The sequence below is a fragment of the Myotis myotis genome, unplaced genomic scaffold (assembly GCF_014108235.1).
Source record: "Myotis myotis isolate mMyoMyo1 unplaced genomic scaffold, mMyoMyo1.p scaffold_m19_p_4, whole genome shotgun sequence".
Lineage (NCBI taxonomy): Eukaryota > Metazoa > Chordata > Mammalia > Chiroptera > Vespertilionidae > Myotis > Myotis myotis.
Genome location: NW_023416346.1, coordinates 110,446,578 through 110,469,361, shown reverse-complemented (window position 1 = coordinate 110,469,361; position 22,784 = coordinate 110,446,578). Strand labels below are relative to the sequence as shown.

General features: G+C 36.0%; 1 protein-coding gene across 1 annotated transcript in view; it reads right to left on the bottom strand.

The window, feature by feature from the left end:
• The window catches only part of DMD (dystrophin), a 1,824,373-nt gene that overhangs the window by 866,002 nt on the left and 935,587 nt on the right, over positions 1–22,784 (bottom strand). Inside the window, exons 44-45 of the mRNA XM_036304100.1 lie at positions 7,709–7,856; positions 5,371–5,520 (exon numbers count right to left, since the gene is read on the bottom strand). Of these exons, the coding sequence (XP_036159993.1) occupies positions 5,371–5,520; positions 7,709–7,856 (298 nt within the window). The remainder of the gene's footprint in view (positions 1–5,370; positions 5,521–7,708; positions 7,857–22,784) is intronic.

Sequence of the window (22,784 nt, the reverse complement as noted above, 5' to 3'; positions counted from 1 at the left end):
TTAATTTTCTGTCATAAAAAATTACTTTTAATGCTATTGCAGAACATATAAAACATTGACTCATGTTTCACTATTCACAAAGCTACTATTATGTGTTTTACATAGTTCTCTGACATTTCCTAGAATTATAATTTTTGTTCCCTTTTTAATATTTAAATATACCGAGGTATGGTGAAGCATTTTGTGGTATCTCTCTTCCTTGTTCTCTTCATATGAGGAATGCATTTATTTGTATTGTAATATGGCTACAAAATTCAATTACTAAGAAAAAAGATTTTCTCCATATGCAAGTGTGTGTATCTTTACATGGCTGTTTTGAAATATTTAAAACAAGAAACTTTACATTTTAGGTAGGAAAAAATTCACCTTAAAATGTTTTACTCCAATTATTCACATAACTGAAAGTTAGTGTTCATATATAAAATAGAAAAGGGATTTTTTTTTCAAATACCTTGTTGCTTGAATTATAGAGATCTAAACACACATTTTGATTTTAATGTGAAATAATTGGTACTTTTTCATTTCATAAATATTTGATCAGTCATGTAAATGATCTGTTACAAGAACTTCAGCATCATCAATTTAAAAATAAAATAAATAACCTGACACAATCCAAAATAAAGTGTCTATTATTTTCTTTGCAAATCATCTATGTACAGAAACTTTTCTCAATATACCTTCTTCATACCTCTCAATTTTGTTGGATGCTGATGAATAACAAACAATTCTTTAGAGGCAATTGTGCCATTTTTCATAAAAGCCATTTCATGTTACATGAAAATTACAGTTCTGCAATATCTTCTTGGTATGACTTTACTACTGCTTTAAAGGATTACAATTTACCTTATATTTTGAACAGAACAAAGTTAGCAGGTATTAAATATGCCCAATAGGGCAGTAAAATTGTGGTCAAAAGTAGATGAGACATTTCAAAATACCCTTGGGGGATTAGGGTCAAAAGCATATATAGGGAAAGTACCTATGGGGACGTGTAAAGTAAGGGAGAAGTAGCCTTAGAGGGGAAATCTGACCTCAGCTAAGAGGCAGGTTAAAATTGGGGTACTGAAAGTCCATTGATGGAAATTTGTACTTAGCTCAAAATTGCCACCTAATGAATGGCCTTCCTTTAGCACTTAACCCATAAGCAAAAACAAAACAAAAAGTGTGTGGTTCTTATCTAAAGAAATGAAATCTAGAAAGAACCTCAGCAGTTAGTGTGGGTACCTTAAAATAAAGCCCACTGCATTATAGAATTTGAAGGTATCTTTCAAACAAGAGAGTCAGCTCTTTGTCTTAGCACATAGAGTAAAATATCCCAGTCAACAAGATCCACCCAGGTAGTTAAGGCTCCCCATCTTTCTATTTTCTCATTCTTACATATAAATATATTAAGGATTACTACCTGTATGAACAAAGTATACAGCTCTAAAAGAGAAAATGACAAGGGAACAGACAAATTTCTTGGAAGGCATCCTATATAATGAAAGCCTAATATGCTAAGTGTCCAGTCGTCTGTTCAACCAATCAAAGCATAATATGCTAATGATATGCTAAGGCCACTAAACTGCTCGCTATGACATGCACTGACCACCAGGAGGCAGACAGTCGACCGGTCGACCAATCACCATGACGTGCACTGAACACCAGGGGGAAGATGCTCCGACCGGTAGATGAGCTTGCTCTTGGGGTCTGGATGATTGGGACTGAGCAAGACAGGCTGGCACGCCCTAGAGCCCTCCCATGGTTCCTCCCCAGCTGGCTAACCTCCTGTGTCCCTCCCTGGTCCTGATTGTGTACCAGTGGGGTCCCTCAGCCTGGCCTGCGCCCTCTCACAATCCAGGACCCCTTGGGGGATGTCGGAGAGCTGGTTTCAGCCTGATCCTACAGGCCAGGTTGAGGGATCCCACTGGTGCACGAATTCATGCACCAGGCCTGTAGTAACTTATAAAAGCTGAAACACACAAAACATGACAATTCTAATCATCCCCTGTATCTATTAAAGAAATTAAACCAATTATCAAAAAATTCCCATAAAAGTAACTCCATGGCTAGATGACTTTCCAATTGAATTCTTCAAAACATCTTAGGAAGAGATAATGTCATTTTTCCAAAAAAAGAGAAAGAGTACCTCTCAAGTTATTTTATAAGACTTGTCTAACATAGCTGTCAATGCTTAAGAGGATATTATAAAAAAATTACTAACCATTTTCTGTCCTGAACAAAGATATAAAAATCCTAACCAACATATTAAAAAATTGAATCCAAAAGTCTATAAAAAGTAAAAGACATAATGACCAATAGGATTTATTCAATAATTCCTGAATAGTTTCAAATTCCAAAACCAAATAGCTATAACTTACCACATTCATAAAAAAGGAGAAAACTAATATAATCATTTTAATAAATGCACAGAAGCATTTGAATATGTTCAATACCTATTCTAATAAAAATTTGATAAACTGGGAATTAGGAGAAATGTCTTAATCTGATTAAGATGATCTACAGAAAGTCATACAACTGATATCACATTTAAAGATAAATTAATGAATGCTTTCCCCCTGAGCTAGGAAATGAGCCAATTATCACCACTTCCATTAAACATTATTTTGGAAGTCCTAATCTATACAAAAAAATTAAAATCATAAGGATTGAAAAGGGAGAAACTACCTCTACTGATGACATGATGATGCACATAAAGTAAATACATAAGATTCTATAAACTATTAATATCAATAGGTGAATTTAGCAAGGACACTGGTTATGTGCTTAATATACAAAAATCTGCTATATTTTATATATCAGCAACCAAGAGAAAATAACATGAAAAATGAATCCCATTTATAGAAGGATCACAATGACAAATGTCTGGGATTCAACCTAATAAAACATGTGCAGGTCCTCTGGACTGAAAACTGCTTAATATTACTGAAAAGATATTATAGAAGACTTAAAAATAATGGAAGGGTGTAATATTAGATGAACCAACATTGTAACTACGTTAACTGATCTACAAATTCAACAAAATTCCAATGAATATCCTGGCAAGTTTTAATAAAAATTGACAACTTGGTTGTAAAATTTATTTGGTAAACCAAACAACCAAAAAGAGCAAAGGCAATCTGGACTAAGAAGAACAAAGTTGGAGAGTTTATATTATCAGGTCCCAATTTTTAAAATAAAACAATTGTCCCTGGCTGGTGTGTGGTGTGGCTCAGTTGGTTGGGCATTGTCCTGTGCACCAAAAGGTTGTCTGCTTGATTCCAGCTCAGAGTACACCCCAGGTTGCAGGCTCAATCCCTGGTAGGGGGTGTGCAGGAAGCAGCAGATTGATGTTTCACTTTCACATCAATGCCTCTCTCTCTCTCTCTCTCTCTCTCTCTCTCTCTCCTCTCTCTCTCTCTCTCTCTCTCTCTCCTCTTCCTTCCTCTCTTTCTAAAAAAAAAAATCTTTTAAAAAAACAAAATTCTGATACATGGTACAACATGGATGAGCCTTGACAACATTATCTTAAGTGAAATAATCTAGACATGAAGGGACAAATAGCATATATGTGTTCACTAATATGAAATATATGGAATAGGTACATTCATAGAGACAGAAAATAGGTTAGAGACTACTTTGGGAGTTGACTGAATGGGTAGGTGATGGGGGATTCTTGCTTAATGATTACAGAATTTTGGTTTGGGGTGATGAAAAAGTTATGGAAAAAGATGAAGGTGATGTTTGCACATTGTAAATGTAATAAATGACACTGAATTATACACTTAAAATCATTAAAATGATAAATGTTATATATATTTGGCCACAATTTAAAAAATAAACCAAACCCATTAAATTGTATACTTTACAGTGAGTGAACTATATGGAATGTGAATTATCCTATATAATAAAAGCCTAGCAACCGAATGGCTGAACAACCAGAACGACCAGTCACTATGATGTGCACTGATCACTAGGGGGCAGATGCTCAATACAGGAACTGCCCCCTGGTGCTCAGTGCGCTCCCACAGTGGGAGCACCACAGGGTTGACCAGGATGAGCGGCTGCTATCCGCAGTGGCATCAGCCACTCAGAGGGCCCGTTCACAGCCGCTCGGCTGACAGGAATGAGTGGCACTCCCACAGAGGGCCCATCTTTGAAAGCCACACCCCCACCAGTGCACGAATCCCGTGCACCGGACCTCTAGTATCCCAATAAAGCTGTTAAAAAATGATTGTTATTAAGCCAGTGTGGTAGTAATTGAAGGACAGATGTAATGCAAGAGAATTGAGAATCCAGAAGCAGATTCACACATTCATGCTTACTTGACTTAACAAAGTTACCACAGTAGTACCATGGGAAAAGGATTGTCTTTCCATAAATGGCGGTAAGTTAATTGATGTTGCTTTTCATCATACATTCATTCATATGTGCTACTTGGTTTTAAAGAGTAAGTATGCGTTACTTTGATAAACATATTAAATATTTGATTTAAGAAGTATCTGAGGTAGAAAGAAAAAGACTTACAAGTAAGTAACTAAGTAAATAATTAAATAATCCTATATAATAAAAGGGTAAAATGCAAACTGAACAAATGGCGGAACGACTGGTTGCAATGATGCACACTGACCACCTGGGGGCAGATGCTCAATGCAAGAGCTGCCCCCTGGTGGTCAGTGCACTTCCACAGGGGGAGCACCACTCAGCCAGAAGCTGAGCTCACAGTTGGCGAGCACAGTGGTGGTGGCAGGAGCCTTTCCCGCCTCCCCAGCAGTGCTATGGATGTCCAACTACTGGCTTAGGGGCACAGGCCTAAGCCCTCAGTTGGACATCCCCTAAGGGGTTCAAGGCTGTGAAAGAGCACAAGCCAGGCTGAGGGAACCCGCCCCCCACCCTATGTGCATGAATGTCATGCACCGGGGCCTCTAGTAAATAAATAAATAAGCAAACAAAACAAAACACCTTTTGTAAGTTAGCATCCATTTAGCATTGATTAAGTCCATGTTATATGTGAGGACAAGTAATTTTGATTTATGGAACATGTTGAACTGGACTACTGCCACCTTGTTTAAATACTGTCACAATATTCCTGATCACTGAATTAATTCATTCATCCTTTTCCCAGTCCCATTCTTTAGAATAATTAATGCAAAGTAATGATGTTGTATATTTTGGCATTTAGTCATTAATGTACCATTATCCACCATCACCATTATTCCCATCTAGAACAAATCATGTGGCCAAAATCACTGGTCAGGTTTAAAAACAACAAAATAATCTACATATAAGCACCCCAGCCATACCCCACCCATAAAACAACCATGAAACAAAACAAATACAAACACTTTCAACATTTAACACATGTGACAGGGGAGATGGTTAATGTCTAACCTTTATCCACTGAAGATTTGTCTGCTTGAGCTTCTTTTCAAGTTTATCTTGCTCTTCTGGGCTTATGGGAGCACTGACAAGCACTGTTCCTCCTGTTTCATTTAATTGTTTTAGAATTCCCTGGCGCAGGGGCAGCTCTTCCACAAGTAACTAAAACAGACAAATGCAACAACTTTAAAAATGAATTACAGCACAATGGCAACTACCTTGTCTTTGCCTCAATTGATTAATCTATCAAAATGAAACAAGGTGTCCAAAGGCCCTTTGGTACCTCAAATACCAACAGTTTTCCAAAGAGCTGATAGACTGAAACACTCACTCTCAAGTAGTTAAACCTATCCCAGAAAGGACCAGGATATCTTATCCTTCAGATGTTTTTTCTGTGTTTCTTTTTTTCCCAAGAGAAAAATGTCATGTGGTATCAGCTCTAAAACAATACTCCAAACAGAGTTAAGGGCATAAAAACACATCTCTATCAAAAATAGAACAATCTGGATAAATTCCTCATACTCTCAGGCATTAAGCCTCCATGCTATAACATACTAAGAAATAGCTGACACCAAGAACATACCGAGTACCAAGCATTGTGCTGAACTCTTCACGTATATTATCTCAGTTAATTTTTATATAATAATTCTATGAGGGAGATCCTATTATCTTCATCTTACATAGAAGGAAACTGAGAGGCATAATGTCAGATCCAAGAACAAAAAAGTAGGAAGAATAGCACTGTGATTCAAACTTGAGAAGTTTCATTCATGAACCTTTATTTTGACTCTTCCACATTCCTGAATTTCTCTTATTCATTCAGCATTCACATTATAAGTGCCTTTTTTCAAGACCTACTAGTAAAAAAACATGATGGTTTTAATAACTATTTTATTTATTTGTGTCATCTAGAGTTTCAGTGTTCAATACAGAACCACTAGCCACATGATGCTATTTAAATTTAAATTTAAATGAAGTAAAGTTCAATGAAATAAAAACTCAGTTCCCCAGTCACGCGAGCTACCTTCCAAATACTCAAAGGCACATACAGCTACTGGTTACTGAAATAGATAATGTAAAACATTTCCATCATTACAAAAATTTCTATTAGACAGTACTGATCCAGATTGTATAAGGAGAAAAGAAAAACCAACGTGTATTTATTAATAAATGAATGCTGCTAAATATGTCTTTGAAATGAGTTATCAGTTATATTGCTATGTATGAAACTGAATACATTTAGGGAAGATGGATTTTCAAGAACAGATTGAGTTCACTTTTTCCATGAAATAACCATGTTCAAATGAAGTATTGATTCAAAACTTTTTATTTTTGAATCTCAAACACCTAGTGCAATATCTGACATAGAGTAAAAGGTGCTCAGTGTTTGTTTCCTGAATTAAGCAATAATTTTTATACTTTATCTTCTGTTCAGGTATAAGTTTCTTGTTTCACAGAAATTCATGGTTGACATGGGAGTCTAATTTGCATGTGCAAACCAAATGAATCATTGATAAAGGAGAAATTCCATGCCCCTTTGCTCTTGTAATTTTGCAAAATGAGGATAATAACAACCATTTTGAAAATGATATAAAGATTAAATAAAATAGCAGATATAAGTACAGATGATATTTAGCACAGAATAAGGGATGATTAATGTTAATTTCCCCTTTCCTTTCACATTCCCTTCAAGATTTGAAGTAAAGCAGATCTAATTGAGTTTCTTTCCTAAAACTAAAACCATGACAGTTAATCCAACTGCACAGTTCGAGCATGTCAGTCAGCCAGGTGAGGTAATCAGTGATAAGCAGACATAACAAGGGGAATGTCTGAAAAACAACCTTAATAAAGTGGATGTTTATTCAACAAGTATTAGAATGTGAACCAACACCACCCCCCCCCCCAAACAAATCAAAACAAAACATTATACCAGGCAAATTGAACACTTTTAATTAGAGTCTTCAGTAGTGGGATTGGTTTGGCAATTAAGATCTGCCCTAAGAAATTTCTATAAAGATTCTTTCCAGTTTTTAAAATAATCTGGAGCTGTGGATTTCTACAATAAATCTAAAATTAATTTCAAATTAGTTTAAAATACTGCTCTGAAGTTTACATACATATGTATGTATAGATATATACACACCTACACACACATTTTAAAAAAATATATACATATTGGAAAACACTGGATTAAGACAAAATAAAGTTTTTAAAAAGTTAAAGTGAGAAAAAGTAGTGTGCAACTATCAATAACATAATGAATAGAAAATCAATGATTAAATGCATTAAAAAATAGATTCATAGATTCTTTATATAAGTAGGCCTGGAGGACTTTAGAAAATTAAATTACCTTGACTTGTTCAAGTTTTTCTTTTAGCTGCTGCTCACTTCCAGGTTCAGGTGCAATAGTAGTAATGTTATCCACTTCTTCCAACCAGAAAATAAATTCATTTAAATCTCTTTGAAATTCTGACACGATATTCTTTTGTTCTTCTAGCCTGGCAAAAAAGAATAAAATTGTTACAAACATATTTCTCAAACTTTCCTTTAAAAACAAAACAAAACAAAAAACCTCAGGGCACACACCTTTAAGAATATACGCAATTTAAAATATGTTAATACAATTTTTAACGAAAATTCATTCGCTTAGCATAATACTTTCCAGGCCCCTCCATGTTGTCTCAAAGGTACATAACATATCTATCATTAATCCTAATGCCAGTACAATTCCTGGAAGTTAATAAGCCCTCAATAAATATTTGTTAACTTGAAAAAAAAACTTAGCTAAACATCCCACTAATGAAAGCAATCTAAATGTCTACCAGCTGAGAAATATTTATCTATTTATACAATTCAATACTATACAGTTGGGAGAATAAACAAATTAAGACAAATGTCACACGATCTCACTTATATTTGGAATCTAATGAACAAAATAAGCTGACAAACAAAATAGATCCAGAGACATGGAAGCATGCAATAGACTTAGATATTTCAGAGGGAAGGTGGGGGGTGAGCGGGAAGTGATAAACCTAAGAATTTATACACATACTACTAGTATATGCATAACCCATGGACACAGATGATAGTGTGGTGAAAGCCTGGGGAGGAGGGGGAAGAATGGGGGAAAAGGAGGACATCTGTAATAAATTTAAATTTAAATAGAAAAACTTCATTCCCTATAAGCAAAGAAATTTTAATATCTCAAAAATCTCTAAACTGTGAGATTAAATTGGTCAATAAAAAGTATAATTTTAAGATTCCAACAACATTATTGAATTCATGAGCAGTGTTTACCAATTTCCTTACTATTGAAATTTAGGGCTAGATAATTATCAGTTGTTAGGCATTATTCTGTGCATTGTAGGAGGTTTACTTTTATCTATCCCTGGCCTTTTCCCAAACTGTGACAACTAAGACTGTCTAGGCATTGCCAAATATTACCTGGGGGGCAAAATTGCTCTTGGTTGAGAATCACTGCACTAGAGTAAATATGTAATATGAAGTTGTATAAACAAATTAAGACAAATATGCTTAAAATGCTTAAAATACACCTTTATGGAAAAATGTAGGGCAAAAGTAAAAACAAGGGGATTAAAATAAAAATACTAAATTATTACGTTAAAATGTTTTCCAAATTATGACTCATAATCCTTTTTGAAGAAAGAGGAAAACTGATTCGAAATACTTTACATATGCTGTACTAGTGGAAGTTTTTAATTATAAAGATGCATATATTGTATGTTATTCAATTGGCCATAATTTTATTCTTTTATTCTGAATGGTAGCACTTTTACAGCTGAGAGAAATGATCTGCACTTAAAATAATTTACATTTTTTTGTTTTGTTATCGTTTGTTTTTTATCTTGTGTGTAAGCTTTTAATTTGAGTATAATATACTCCAATTATTTGCACAGGTATAACTATCACTTAATGCAGTTTTTGAAATTGAACACACCAAATAGCCAGAAAAAAAGAAACAGAATGTTTTGAGAAGCTCAGAAGCCCGCTCTTGCCCCTCACAATTGCTACCTCCAAGTGTAATCAGTATCCTGTCTACTTTGATTAATTTGTCTATGCTTATAAGGAATCATATGGTATATACTCTTGTATCTTGCCTCTTTCATTCAACATACGGTTTACAATAATCATTCATGTTATATGTAGTTTAATTTGTTTATTCTCCCAACTGTATAGTATTGAATTGTATAAATATATATCTATTAGAGGCCCAGTGCATGAAATTTGTGCATGGGGGAGGGGGGTCCCCTCTCAGCCCAGTCTGCAACCTCTCCAATCCGGGACCCCTCAGGGGAAATCCCTCTCACAATCCTGGACCACTGGCTCCTAATCGCTCACCTGCCTGCCTGCCTGGTTGCCCCTAACTGCCCCCCTGCCAGCCTAATCACCCACAACTCCCCCCACAACCACCTGGTTGCCCCTAACTGCCCCCACCACTGGCCTGGTCACCTTTTACTGCCCCCCTCTGCCGGCCTGGTTGCCCCTAATTCAGCCATGGGCAAACTATGGCCCGTGGGCTGGATCTGGCCCGTTTGAAATGAATAAAACTAAAAAAAAAAAAAAAAAAAGACCGTACCCTTTTATGTAATGATGTTTACTTTGAATTTATATTAGTTCACACAAACACTCCATCCATGCTTCTGTTCCGGCCCTCCGGTCCAGTTTAAGAACCCATTGTGGCCCTCGAGTCAAAAAGTTTGCCCACCCCTGCCCTAATTGCACCTCCTGCTGGCCTGGTCACCCCTCACATCCCCCACCCCCTGCTGCCCTGGTCACCCCACACAGCCTGCTTGTTCAGTTGTTTGGTCATCCCTCATTAACCCCCCTGCCAGTCTGGTCACCCCACACAGCCTGCTTGTTCCGTCTTTTGGTCATCCCTCACTAAACCCCCTGCCAGCTTGGTCGTAGGCAGCCATCTTGTGAGGGCATGAGGGTTAATTTGCATATTACCCCTTTATTATATAGGATATCTCAGTTGGTAGACATTTCGGTTATTTTTATTTGGGAGATGTTTAGCTAAATTTTTTTGGCTTCAAGTTAACAAATATTTATTGAAGGCTTACTAACTTCCAGGAACTCTAGTGGCATTAGGATTAAGGATAGATATGTTATGTACCTTGTCCTGAGGCTCTCACAGTCCATGAGAGGAACCAAGCATATAAACCGAGGACTATGATGCACTATTGTAGGAGGATGAGTTATTTCTGGCGCAAGGCATAGGAGATGTACCAGAGAAGATAATGGTCTACCTGGGTCTTGAAGCATAAAGACAGTTCCCTATATCTGGGAATAAGACAGTGCATTGAGAGAACTATAATCATACTCATTCCCCAAACCAGATCCAGTTATTGGGTACGTGCTCATCTACACTCAGTTTTGTCTTTAATGAGTTTGTCCAAAGTCTTTTCTGGGACACATGAGAAGCCATTCTCTTCTCTATTCTCAGCACAGCAGATACTTTGAAAACCCAAGTCATACTATATCACTGTTACACTCACAACTCTTCTATTGCTGCCCTGGCTGGTCTTGCTCAGTGGTTAGAGTGTTGGCCAGTGGATTGAAGGGTCAGTCAAGGGCACATGCCTTGGCTGCAGGCTTGATCCCCGGCCCTGGTCTGGGCATGTACTGGAAGCAGCCAATCGATGTGTCTCTCTCTCATCGATGTTTCCCTCTCTGTCTGTCCCCCTCCCTTCCACTCTCTCTAAAAATCAATAGGAGGAAAAAGCCTGGCATGAGGATTAACAAAATAAAAAACAAACAGAGAAACAAACAAAAATCCTCTGATATTGCTTCCCAATTCATCCACAGAAAAAGCAAAAGCAATTACAGCATTCTACAAGGTTCTAGATCTGTGCGGTCTAAAATGATAGGCACCATCACATGTGGCTACTGAACACCTGAAATGGTGTAAGTGGAACTGAGATTCACTGTAAGGGTACAATACACATCAAATCCCAAAGGTTTGGTACAAAAAAATGATCTGTGTATCTTTTTCTCACTAAAACTGCTATAAAAATACAATTATTTTTAAAATAAAAAGTATCACATCTTATTAGTACTTTTCAAATTATGTACAGGTTGAAATATTTTTCATGTTTTCATGTGTCTACTTTTTTAATCAGGCAACTAGAAAAATTTAAATTGCATATGTGGCTCACTTTATTTTTCTATTCAACAGCACTGACCTATAAAATCTGATAAACCCCTCCCTTTTTTCCTCTCTGACTTTATTTCCATCTACTCTCCATGTCTCTTGAATTTCTTAACAATGACTTTCTTGCTTTGCTTCTTGTAGCTATGCTCCCACTTTTGATATTTGAGTAATATCCCACTTTTAATATTCCTCAAATATCAAACATGGCTGCTTCTTCACCTCTCAAAGGTCTTCCCCTCCTGATCCTCCTTAAATTTGGCACCTCTTCTTCAAAATTCTATTTCTTTCTTCCTGTCTTATCTTGCTCTTTACTTCTAAAAACTAATGTACACTATTATTTGGTTATTTTTTAAATATATTTTATTGATTTTTTACAGAGAGGAAAGGAGAGGGATAGAGAGTTAGAAACATTGATGAGAGAGAAACATCAATCAGCTGCCTCCTGCACACTCCCCACTGGGGATGTGCCTGCAACCAAGGTACATGCCCTTGACTGGAATTGAACCTGGGACCCTTGAGTCTGCAGGCCAACACTCTATCCACTGAGCCAAACCAGCCAGGGCTATTTGGTTATTTTTGTTGTCTCACACAGATGAAATTCTGCTTCCTGAGGACAAGGATTTTTGTCTGTTTTACTTACTGCTTTAATCTTAGCTCCTAGAACAACGCCTGGCACAACAGGGAGGCTAAGTAAATAAACTTGGCATGCAAGAATAAATTCTGCCATCATTCTTTTTGATCTTGTATGCATTGCGGTATAAAAAAAATATTTCCCATTTGTTGCAATACCGATCCTTTCTCCCCCATTAGATGTGGGCCCAGAAGCATTTTATTCCTGACCTTCCCCTCCCCACTACAACTTGCCTTAGTTTTACAAATAAAAATTTTAATTACAAAAGTAATAGATTTTCATTGTCTAAATCTCTGAAAATCTTATAATATCTGAAGAGATAAACAAAAACTCCTTATAATCTCACAATATGGTTTACCTTTTGACACATAATTTCAGTCTTCTTACCCATCTGTGTACATGTGTATACATTAATATAATGTATACATTATATTAATGTGGATAATCTACATGCTGTATAGAAACCTTCTTTTTGCTTAGCAATATGTTATAGACAATTTACCATGTTGCTAAATAATCTTTTTCATCATTAAGTTTAATGGCTGTATAGAACTTTTATTTTCCTCAGGCATATCTGGTCTAATTTACTCACCAATTGGCACTACACTATTTCACCAAATCAAATACACCTTCGGTTGCAGGCTATATAATACCATCATAAGTACTTGGATGGGTTGGAGTGGTGAATGATGCTGATTAATCTATGACACTTATCACATGGAGGCTTTATTTTACTAAAAAATTATTATTCTAAATTTATATTTTTGTCATATATTCCTCTTGCATATCCATAAAATGTAAAATACAAGTTAAAAAAATTGAGGAGGTATTCCTAAAACTTCCTCATATTTAGAATCTGACTCTCCTATAACACTTACTCTTCAGTATAACAGATGTTTTTCTTCTTTCACACAGTACCATCCTCTGTGATTTTCAATAATGTTGGCCATATAGCATTTCGTAAGAGAGCTCTACTACTATTTCTTGGATTTTCTTCTAAACATCTGGTCTGAGCAGCAGAGATTATAAAACCCATACTGATTTCAGTGATATTAATGTGATAAAATGTGCAAAGTAGAATGGAATTTGGTTAGCACAGCTTCCCACTACTGATGTAATGCATCAGGTTCTTTTGGCTGCTACCAAGTTGCTGGTTGTTTCGGTATTTAAGAAAATTCATAATGTAATGACAGTTAAACTGTTATCTTTACTTTGTAATTATGAATGGATATTAGTATTACTGCCATTATTCATCTGATGATTGAGTTTATTTTCTGTTAATAGAGTCAATAAAGATTTGGTATCAATTTCCATTGGAATCTGTATTTGATTTTCCAAGTTTTTGGCAATGAGAAATATTTTGGCCCCTCTTGTACATGTAAAGTAAGGATATCTACATTAATGTCTATTGTTAACATTATTGGTCAGTGAAATATTAAAGATCTACAGAAGAAGGATCAAGAGATGAAGCTGGTGATGTAGCTGGAGACCAGGTTATAAAGCACCTCCTAGAACAGCGGTTCTCAACCTGTGGGTTGAGACCTCTTTGGTGGTCGAATGACCCTTTCACAGGGGTCGCCTAAGACCATCCTGCATATCAGATAATTACATTATGATTCATAACAGTAGCAACATTACAGTTATTAAATAGCAACGAAAAGAATTTTATGGTTGGGTCACAACATGAGGAACTGTATTTAAAGGGCCAGAAGGTTGAGAACCACTGTCCTAGAAGGTTTGGTTTTAATCTGCAGGTGGTGAACTACTTAAAGGCTTTAAGTAGAGAAAAATTTATTTCACCCAAAACTCACTCTGGCTATTCTGTGGAGAATAAATGTGGGGAAATGTGGTAAGAGAAGAGATGGAGGAATCAAGTATGAGTTTACATTTATAGGCCAGGCTATAAAGGTCCAAATCATGAAGATGTAGCAAAGGAAAAGAAAACAGGATAAATTTAAAATGTAGAAGGGGATCCAACAGGACATGTGGATAAAAAAGAGTAATATTAATATTACTAGCTAATAATTATTGAGCACTTACTACATGGCAGGCACTGACTCAAGTACCAAATCCTCACATCACTACTATGAGATGGCTACTCATTTTCCCTCATTTACAGATGAAAGGAAATGAGGTGTAGTATTTTGCCCAAGGTTATAAAACTAATAAGTGGTCTATCCAATGTTCAGTCCTGGGTCATCTGAGACCACAGTCTGTGTTCTTCACCTGTCCAGCATATTATATCTGGTTTAGGAGGGTTCCCACTTTATCTGTCTGAGTAAATGATATTTACTCCAGCTTAGAGTACATGCAATGGTATTGTATATTTAGGGGGAATCACTCCTTTAAAAATGAAGAAAATATGGAGCTCAGAGGAGAGAGGAGAGCTAAAACTATGGATTTCAGAGTCATCAGCAACAAGTTCGTGGATAAAACATGGTAAACTAGCTTTTGATCTAATAATGTACACTCCATAGTTGACTTCTCCTGAGTCCATCTTTTCTTCACTTTCAGATGAATGATTGACATGTCTCCCTTCTGCTTATTTAAAATGAAAAAATAAACAAAGACAAAAGTCCATTTCACAGCTATTCATTTATTTCTTATGGCTGAATAAATTGTGGCTCCTGCTCCTCCCTCACTTTCCCTGTGTGACAAAGAAAACCAAAGGAATGCCTAGGGTATTCTTCTGGCCCCTTCAAAAGCTTCCCAGAACAGTGAAGGATTTCTTCAGCTTAACAAATACACAGTAATGGAGAATGATTTTCCCTTCTTACAGTCTATGTACTGTTTTTCAGTGATTATCCTGAAGCCTCTACCTTTGACTTTAGAGAGATGAAAGGGGGAGGGAAGGAACTGACCCTCACCATAAACATACCAGGTGTACCAGTTAATAATGTGATTTTTTTTCAATAGATGGAGTTACACCTATGTTGATATATATGCTATTTGATATGTAAGCTGTTTTGTTGCATTGACAGCAAGCTTCAAAACTTCATATGTCAAATTTGCTGAAGGTGTTAACATCATAGACATTTTTATGCTTAAAAATATCAAATTTCGTGCCCAAAAGAGCATTTTCAGGAAGTTTTAATTCATTACTTTTTTTAAGGAATTGTCAATACTATATAAAAATATATTATATACATTTACAGACCATATACTACTTTTGGCAAACATACAATGCCTTCACTGATATCATTACTTTATTTTGAAGAAAAAGTTATCGTATACTTTGGGAAGTTTATGGTGAACATGCTCCATCTCAAGATACTTGTGAACACTGGTTTACATGCTTTAAAAGTGATGATTTCACTTACAAGCATTATTGGATGAAGACGAGTGTCAAACTCAAAAACAACTTGCAGAAATATTAAAAGTTGCTCAACAATTTCTGATTGTTTACAAGCAATGGGAAAGATTTTATTTTTTAAAAATATACCTTATTGATTTTTTTACAGAGAGTAAGGGAGAGGGATAGAGAGTTAGAAACATCGATGAGAGAGAAACATCAATCAGCTGCCTCCTGCACACTCCCCACTGGGGATGTGCCCGCAACCAAGGTACATGCCCTTGACTGGAATCAAACCTGGGACCCTTGATTCCACAGGCTGACGCTCTATCCACTGAGCCAAACCAGTTAGGGCAAGATTTTAAAGGAAGGAAAATGGGTGCCACATCAACAAAAGGCAAATGGAAAAAAAGAAAAGTCATCAGTAAAATGTTGCTTCAAAGGCACGAAAGTCTTTTTTGCATTGAATTGTGACTGGCGATGAAACGTGGATTTATTTTGAGAATCCCAAACACACAAAATCATGAGTTGATCCAGGTCTACCATCAACATCGACTGCAAGGCCAAATCGCTTCGGAAAGTAGACAATGCTCTGCATTTGGTGGGATCAGGAAGGTGTGGTGTACTATGAGCTTCTAAAACCAGGTGAAACTGTTAATACTGATCAATACTGACAACAAATAATCAATTTGAACCACGCTTTGATGGTGAAATGACCAAAATGTGCCAGAAGACACAGCAAAGTAATTTTGCTTAATGATGACGCGCCATTACACACTTCAAAACCAGTTAAAGACACCTTAAAAGATCTTGCCTGGGAAGTATTAACCCACTCGCTGTATTCACCAGACCTTGCTCCTTCAGATTACTACTTGTTCTGATCAATGGCACACACACATTCTGAGCAGCACTTCAAAACATATGAAGAAGTGGAAAATTGGGTCTCTGAATGGTTTGCCTCAAAACAAGAGAAGTTTTATTGGGAAGGTATCCACAAATTACCTCAAAGATGGGGGAAATGTGTAGCTAGCGATGGACATTACTTTGAATAAAGCACTTTTGATGTTTCTCTTGAAATTATCATGTTTTCTTTGATTACAAAATCTGCCATTATTAACTGGTACATTCCCCCAAAAGCTATTTCATCCTCAGTTGGTCGGTCCTCTTAATAATTGACTGGGATATGGGGTAAGAGGAGGTTGGAAATCACTGGTAGTAAACATAACACCACTGTGACTTCTCAGTGAACCCTATAGGGGACTGTCTGGTCTCAATTGCTGACAGCTTGTTTTAGAATATGGGATAACATCATTTTCTCTCTAACTCCAGACTTAGAAGCAATTTTGGAATAAGGAAAAATTCCACTATAGATATCCGTTATTTGTTTAAAATTTCTAAGCCAGTTCAATTTCTTAGGTCTACGTTTTGACCCAATGGTATTTGTCAGTCCACCTCACCTTTCTCATTTTTGTACTCTCTTTGCAAATCTTTGCCCCCTTTAGTATTTGACTCCAGATCATTTTGCAGTGTCCCAAATACTGAGACCAACCTTATTTCTATCAGTTTTCCTCATTTTAGTTAAGTAAAACTTTAATCAAATTCAATTATATTTGCAAAACCCAGACAGATAGGCAAGGCTTTTCTCAAACTTCATCTAGAAACGGATGATTCCAGAAAGAAATAGCCAAAACGCACAAACAAAAAGAGGGGAGATGTACTTATTCACTGTAATTGAGATTTATATATTTAACTGGGATCAAACTCTATAAACATTCTGTATCGATTTTCTTCATTTAATATTCTACTGTATTTTCTTAGGTCATTAATTATTCTCTGAAAATTGATTATAGGATGAGTAATAAGCCACTTATGGGTACACCATATTTCACCATTCTTATGTTATTCGACTTTTAGTTTCATTCCAATTTTTCATTATAATAAATAACTCTATAACAAATACATTTGTTTATGAATTTTGGCTCATGTATCTGCTAATTTCCTTAGAATAGGAAGAAAAGTTATCAAGAATACTAAATTTATTTCCAACGCTGGTAGCAAGAGAACTCATATATTTCCACCAACAGTTATAAAATACTATCTCAACACATGTTTACCACTATTGAGCATTATGATTTATGTACTTGATAGAATAAAAATAGTTTGTCATAAAGGGGTTTTACATTTTTATTACTAGAAAAGTTGAAAAACATTTTGTGTGTAATATTTGTCATTTGTGTTTCCACTGTCAATTGTCTTCTATTTCTATTGCTCATTTTTGTGCAGCATTTTCTTGTTTGTAAGAGCTGTTTTCACATTCTTAAAATATATATTTATTGAGCATATATTTCCAGCTTCCATTTCAGCTTTGAAAAAATACTTTTGTCTAAATAAAATTTTTCAATTTATTTCTTTGTTTTTTCTTCCACTGATACTATCCTGAAAATTGTGACCACCCAACAATTGTTTATATACTAACCTTTACTTCATTATTGATCCTAAATCATTAATTAAAGCAAAACTTATTGGGGTGACATTGGTTAATAAAATTATATAGATTTCAAGTATACATTTCTATAATCCATAATTTGCATATTGTATGCTGTGTTCACTATCCAAAGTCAAGTCTCCTTCCATCACCATTTCTGCCCCCTATACCCTCTTCTACCTTCTCTGAACCCCCTTTCCTTCTTGTAATCACTGTACTATTGTCTGTGTCTATGAGTTGTTTCTTTTTCTTAATCACTTTACCATCCCCATCAGCATTTTTTCATATGTCTACTAGACATCTGTATGTTCTCTTTGAAGAAGTGTCTATTCAGGTCCTCTGCCCATTTAAACAACAAATATATATATATATATATATATATATATATATATATATATATATATATATATATATAATTATATTATATTATATATATTATATATATATATGTATATGTACACCCACACACACATATATGCATATGTATATATAACTGGTTTCAGAGAGGAATGGAGAGGGAGAGAGAGATAGAACCATCAGTGATTAGAGACAATCACTGATTGGCTGCCTCCTGCACATCCAACACTGGGAATTGAGCCCGTAACCCAGGCATGTGCCCTGACCAGGAATGGAACTGTGATCTCCTGGTTCATAGGTTGACTCTCAACCACTGAGCCACGCTGGCTGGGCTCCTCTGCCCATTTATTAATGGGATTGTTTGGTTTTATTTTATAAGTTCTTTATAAAGTTTGGATATTAACCCATTATTAGATGTATCATTGGCGAATATGTTCTCCCATTTAGCGGGTTGTCATTTCATTTTGTTACAGGTTTCCTTAGCTGTGCAAAAACTTGTTAGTTTGATGTAGTCCCATTTTGAAAGTTTTTCTTTATTTTCTCTTACTCCAGGACATATATCAGAAAAATATTGCTGCAAGAAATATCTGAGATTTTACTACCTATGTTTTCTTCTAGGATTTTTATGGTTTTGAATATTTTATGGTTTTGAATTTAATTATTTAATCTATTTTTTAATTTATTCTTGTGTGTGGTATAAGAAGGTGGTCCACTTTTATTTTTTTGCATGTTATCTGTCCAGTATTAACAACACCATTTATTGAATAGATTGTCTATACCCCATTGTTATTCTTGCCTCCTTTGTCAAATATTAATTGATCATAAAGGCATGGGTTTATTTCTGGGCTCTCTATTTTGTTCCACTGATCTATAAGTCTGTTTTATTGCCAGTGCTATGCTGTTTTAATTACAATGGCCTTGTAGTATAGTTTGATATCAGGTAGCGTGATTTCTCCAACTTTTTCTGTCTCAACATTGCTGTGGCTACTTGAGGTCTTTGTGGTTTCATATAAATATTTGGAGTATTCTAGCTCTGTGAAATATGCCATTCGTAGCTTGATAGGAATTGTGTTGAATTTATAGATTGCATTGGGTAGTATGGACATTTTAATGTTAATTTTTCCTATCCATGAAAATGGCATATCCATCTACTTGTTTGTATCTTCCTCAATTTCTTTCTTCAGTGTATTATGATTTTCTTTTACATCCTTGGTTAAATTTTTTCCTAGGAATTTTAATTATTTAATGCGATTGTAAATGGGATTGTTTTCTTAGTTTCCCTTTCTGATAGTTCATTATTGGTGTATAAAAATGCAATTGAGTTAGGGACATTTATTTTGTATCCTGCTACTTTCCTGAATTCATGTATCAGTTCTTGTAATTTTTTTGGTGGAAGCTTCAGGGTTCACTGTTTATGGTATTATGTATTATGCAAATAGTGACAGTTTTACTTCTTCCTTTTCAGTTTGGATTCATCTTATTTCTTCTTCTTGTCTGATTGCTTTGGCTAGGACTTCTATGACTATATTAAATAGAAAGCAGACTTCCCTGTCTTGTTCCTGATATTAAATGAAACACTTTAAATTTTGCCAATTAAGTATGATGTTGGCCTTTATTATGTTCCCTCTATTCCCACTTTGCTGAGAGTTTTTAATCACAAATGGATCTTGAATTTTATCAAATGCTTTTTCTGTATCTATTGATATGATCATATGATTTTATCCTTCATTTTATTTATGTGGTGCATCATGTTTATTGATTTTCAGATATTGTACCAACTTTGCATCCCCAGAACAAATCCCACTTGATCATGAAGTGTGATCTTTTTAATGTATTGCTGGATATGGTTTGCTAATATTTTATTGATGATTTTACCAACTATGTTCATTAGAGATATCCTATATAATAAAAGGCTAATATGCCAATAGAGCAAACAGTGGAACAACCAGTCGCTATGACATGCACTGACCACTAGTGGGCATGTGCAGAACATGGTGGGCGTCGGCCATGGCTGGATGGTGGAGCAGTTGAGCAGGGGTGCCAGACCAAGGTGGGGTGACAGTCACTGTCATCAGGGAGAGCCTCTGGAGGTTACTGAAAATTATTTGCTTCTGTGCACCACAGTCCCACCTGGTGCTCACACCTGCTGCTGGTGACAGCCCTGCTCGTACCCACTGCTGACATCTGGCACTGGTCCCAATTGTTCGGTGCTGTCAGCAGATTTGAGCAGCGGCTGCCAGTCCTGATCGCCCCTGAGGGCTTATCCACCTCCCCTTGCTCCTGAAGGGTGATTGGGGCAGCAGCTGCCGCTCGCACCCACTAATGGTGCCAGCCCCACTTGCACCCACTGCTGGCACCAGCCCCAATAGCTCCATGCTGTCAGCGGGTGAGAGTGGGCCAACACTGTCAGCATGTGGGAGCAGCATTGGTGGGAGTGGGGCTGCCAACAGACAGGGGACTGGGGACCACAGCAATAGGGTCCTTTCAAGGTGCATGAATTCGTGCACTGGGACCCTAGTAGGCCTATAATTTTCTCTTTTATAAATGTCTTTATCTGATTTTGAAATTAGAATAATGTTGGCTTCATAAAATGAGCTTGGGAATCTTCCCCCTCCTGAATTTTTTGGAATAATTTGAGAAGGATAGGTGTTAGTTCTTCTTTGAATGTTTGGTAAAATTAGCCTGTGAAGTCATTTAGTCCGGGACTTTCATTTGTTGAGAGATTTTCTGTTACAGCTTCAATTTCATTAGTTGTAGTCAATCTATTTAAATTTTCCGACTCTTCCTGATTCAGTTTTGGAAAATTGTATGTTTCTAGGAATTTATCCATTTCTCCCAAGTTGTCCAATTGTTGGCATACAGCTGTTCGTAATATTTTCTTACAATCCTGTGTATTTCTGTGATATCAGTTGTTACTTCTCTTTCATTTCTGATTTTATTTATTTGGGCCCTCTCTTTTTTTTCCTTGATGAGTCTGGTTAAGTGTTAATCAATCTTGTTTATTTTTTCAAAGAATTAACTCTTGGTTTCAATGATCTTTAGTATTACTTTTTCAGACTCTGTTTCATTTATTTCTGCTCTAATCTTTATTTTGCTTTCTTCTACTCACTTGGGGCTTTGTTTGTTGTTCTTTTCCTAGTTCCTTTAAGTGTGAAGTTAGATTCTTTATTTGAGACTTTTCTTGTTTCTTGAGATATGCCTGTAATGTCATTAATTTCCCTATTAAGACTACTTTCACTGCGTGACACAGATTTTGGGTTGTAATGTTCTAATTTTCATTTGTTTCAAGGTATCTTTTGATTACTTCTTTGATCTCATTTTTAACCCATTATTTTTTTTAGTAACATGTAATTTAGGATCCAAGTCTTCTTTTTTCAATTTTTATCTTGAGATTGATTTCTAGTTTCATACCATTATGATCAGAGAAGAAGCTTGATATGATTTCAGTCTTCTCAAATTTATTGAGACTTGTTTTCGTGTCTGATCACATGGTCTCTAATAAAAAAAATGTTCCATGTGCACTTGAAAAATATATATATTTTCTGCTGCTCTGGGGTGAAATGGTCTGAAAATATCAATTAAATCCATCTCGTCTATTATGTCATTTGAGGATGCTGTTTCCTTGTTGATTTTCGGTCTCAAAGATCTATCCATTGATGTCAATGGGCTGTTAAAATCTACTATTGTGACTATATTACTGTTGCTCTCTCTTTTTTTGTCCATCAATATTTACTTTTATTTAAAAAATGAAATCTTTATTGTAGAAAGTATTACTTACTTCCCCTTCCTCCCCATTGACCCCTTCTAGCACACTCCTGTCCCCTGACCCAGGCCTTTACCACCATATTGTCTGTCCATGAGTTATGCATAGATGCATACAAGTTCTTTGGCTGATCTCTTCCTACCCACACACCCATCCACCCACCTCAGCCTTGCCTCTGAGATTCCAAAGTCTATTCCATGTTTCTATGTCTCTGGATCTATTTTGTTCATCAGTTTATTTTGTTCATTAGATTCCACATATGAGTGAGATCATGTGATACTTGTCTTTCTCTGACTGGCTTATTTTGCTTAGCGTAATACTCTCTAGGTCTTTCCATGCTGTCTCAAAGGGTAGAGGTCTTTCTTTTTTACAGCTGTATAGTATTCCATGGTGTAAATGTACCACAGCTTTTTTATCCACTCATCTACTGATGGGCACTTGGGCTATTTCCAGATCTTAGCTATTGTAAATTGCACTGCTATGAACATAGGGGTGCATACATTCTTTCTGATTGGTGTTTCAGGTTTCTTAAGATATATTTCTATAAGTGGGATCACTGGGTCAAATGGCAGTTCCTTATTTAATTTTTTGAGGAATCTCCATACTGTTTTCCATAATGGATGCACCAGACTGCATTCCCACCAGCAGTGTACTAGGGTTCCCTTTTCTCCACACCCTCACCTGCACTTATCACTTGTTGATTTATTGATGCTAGCCATTCTG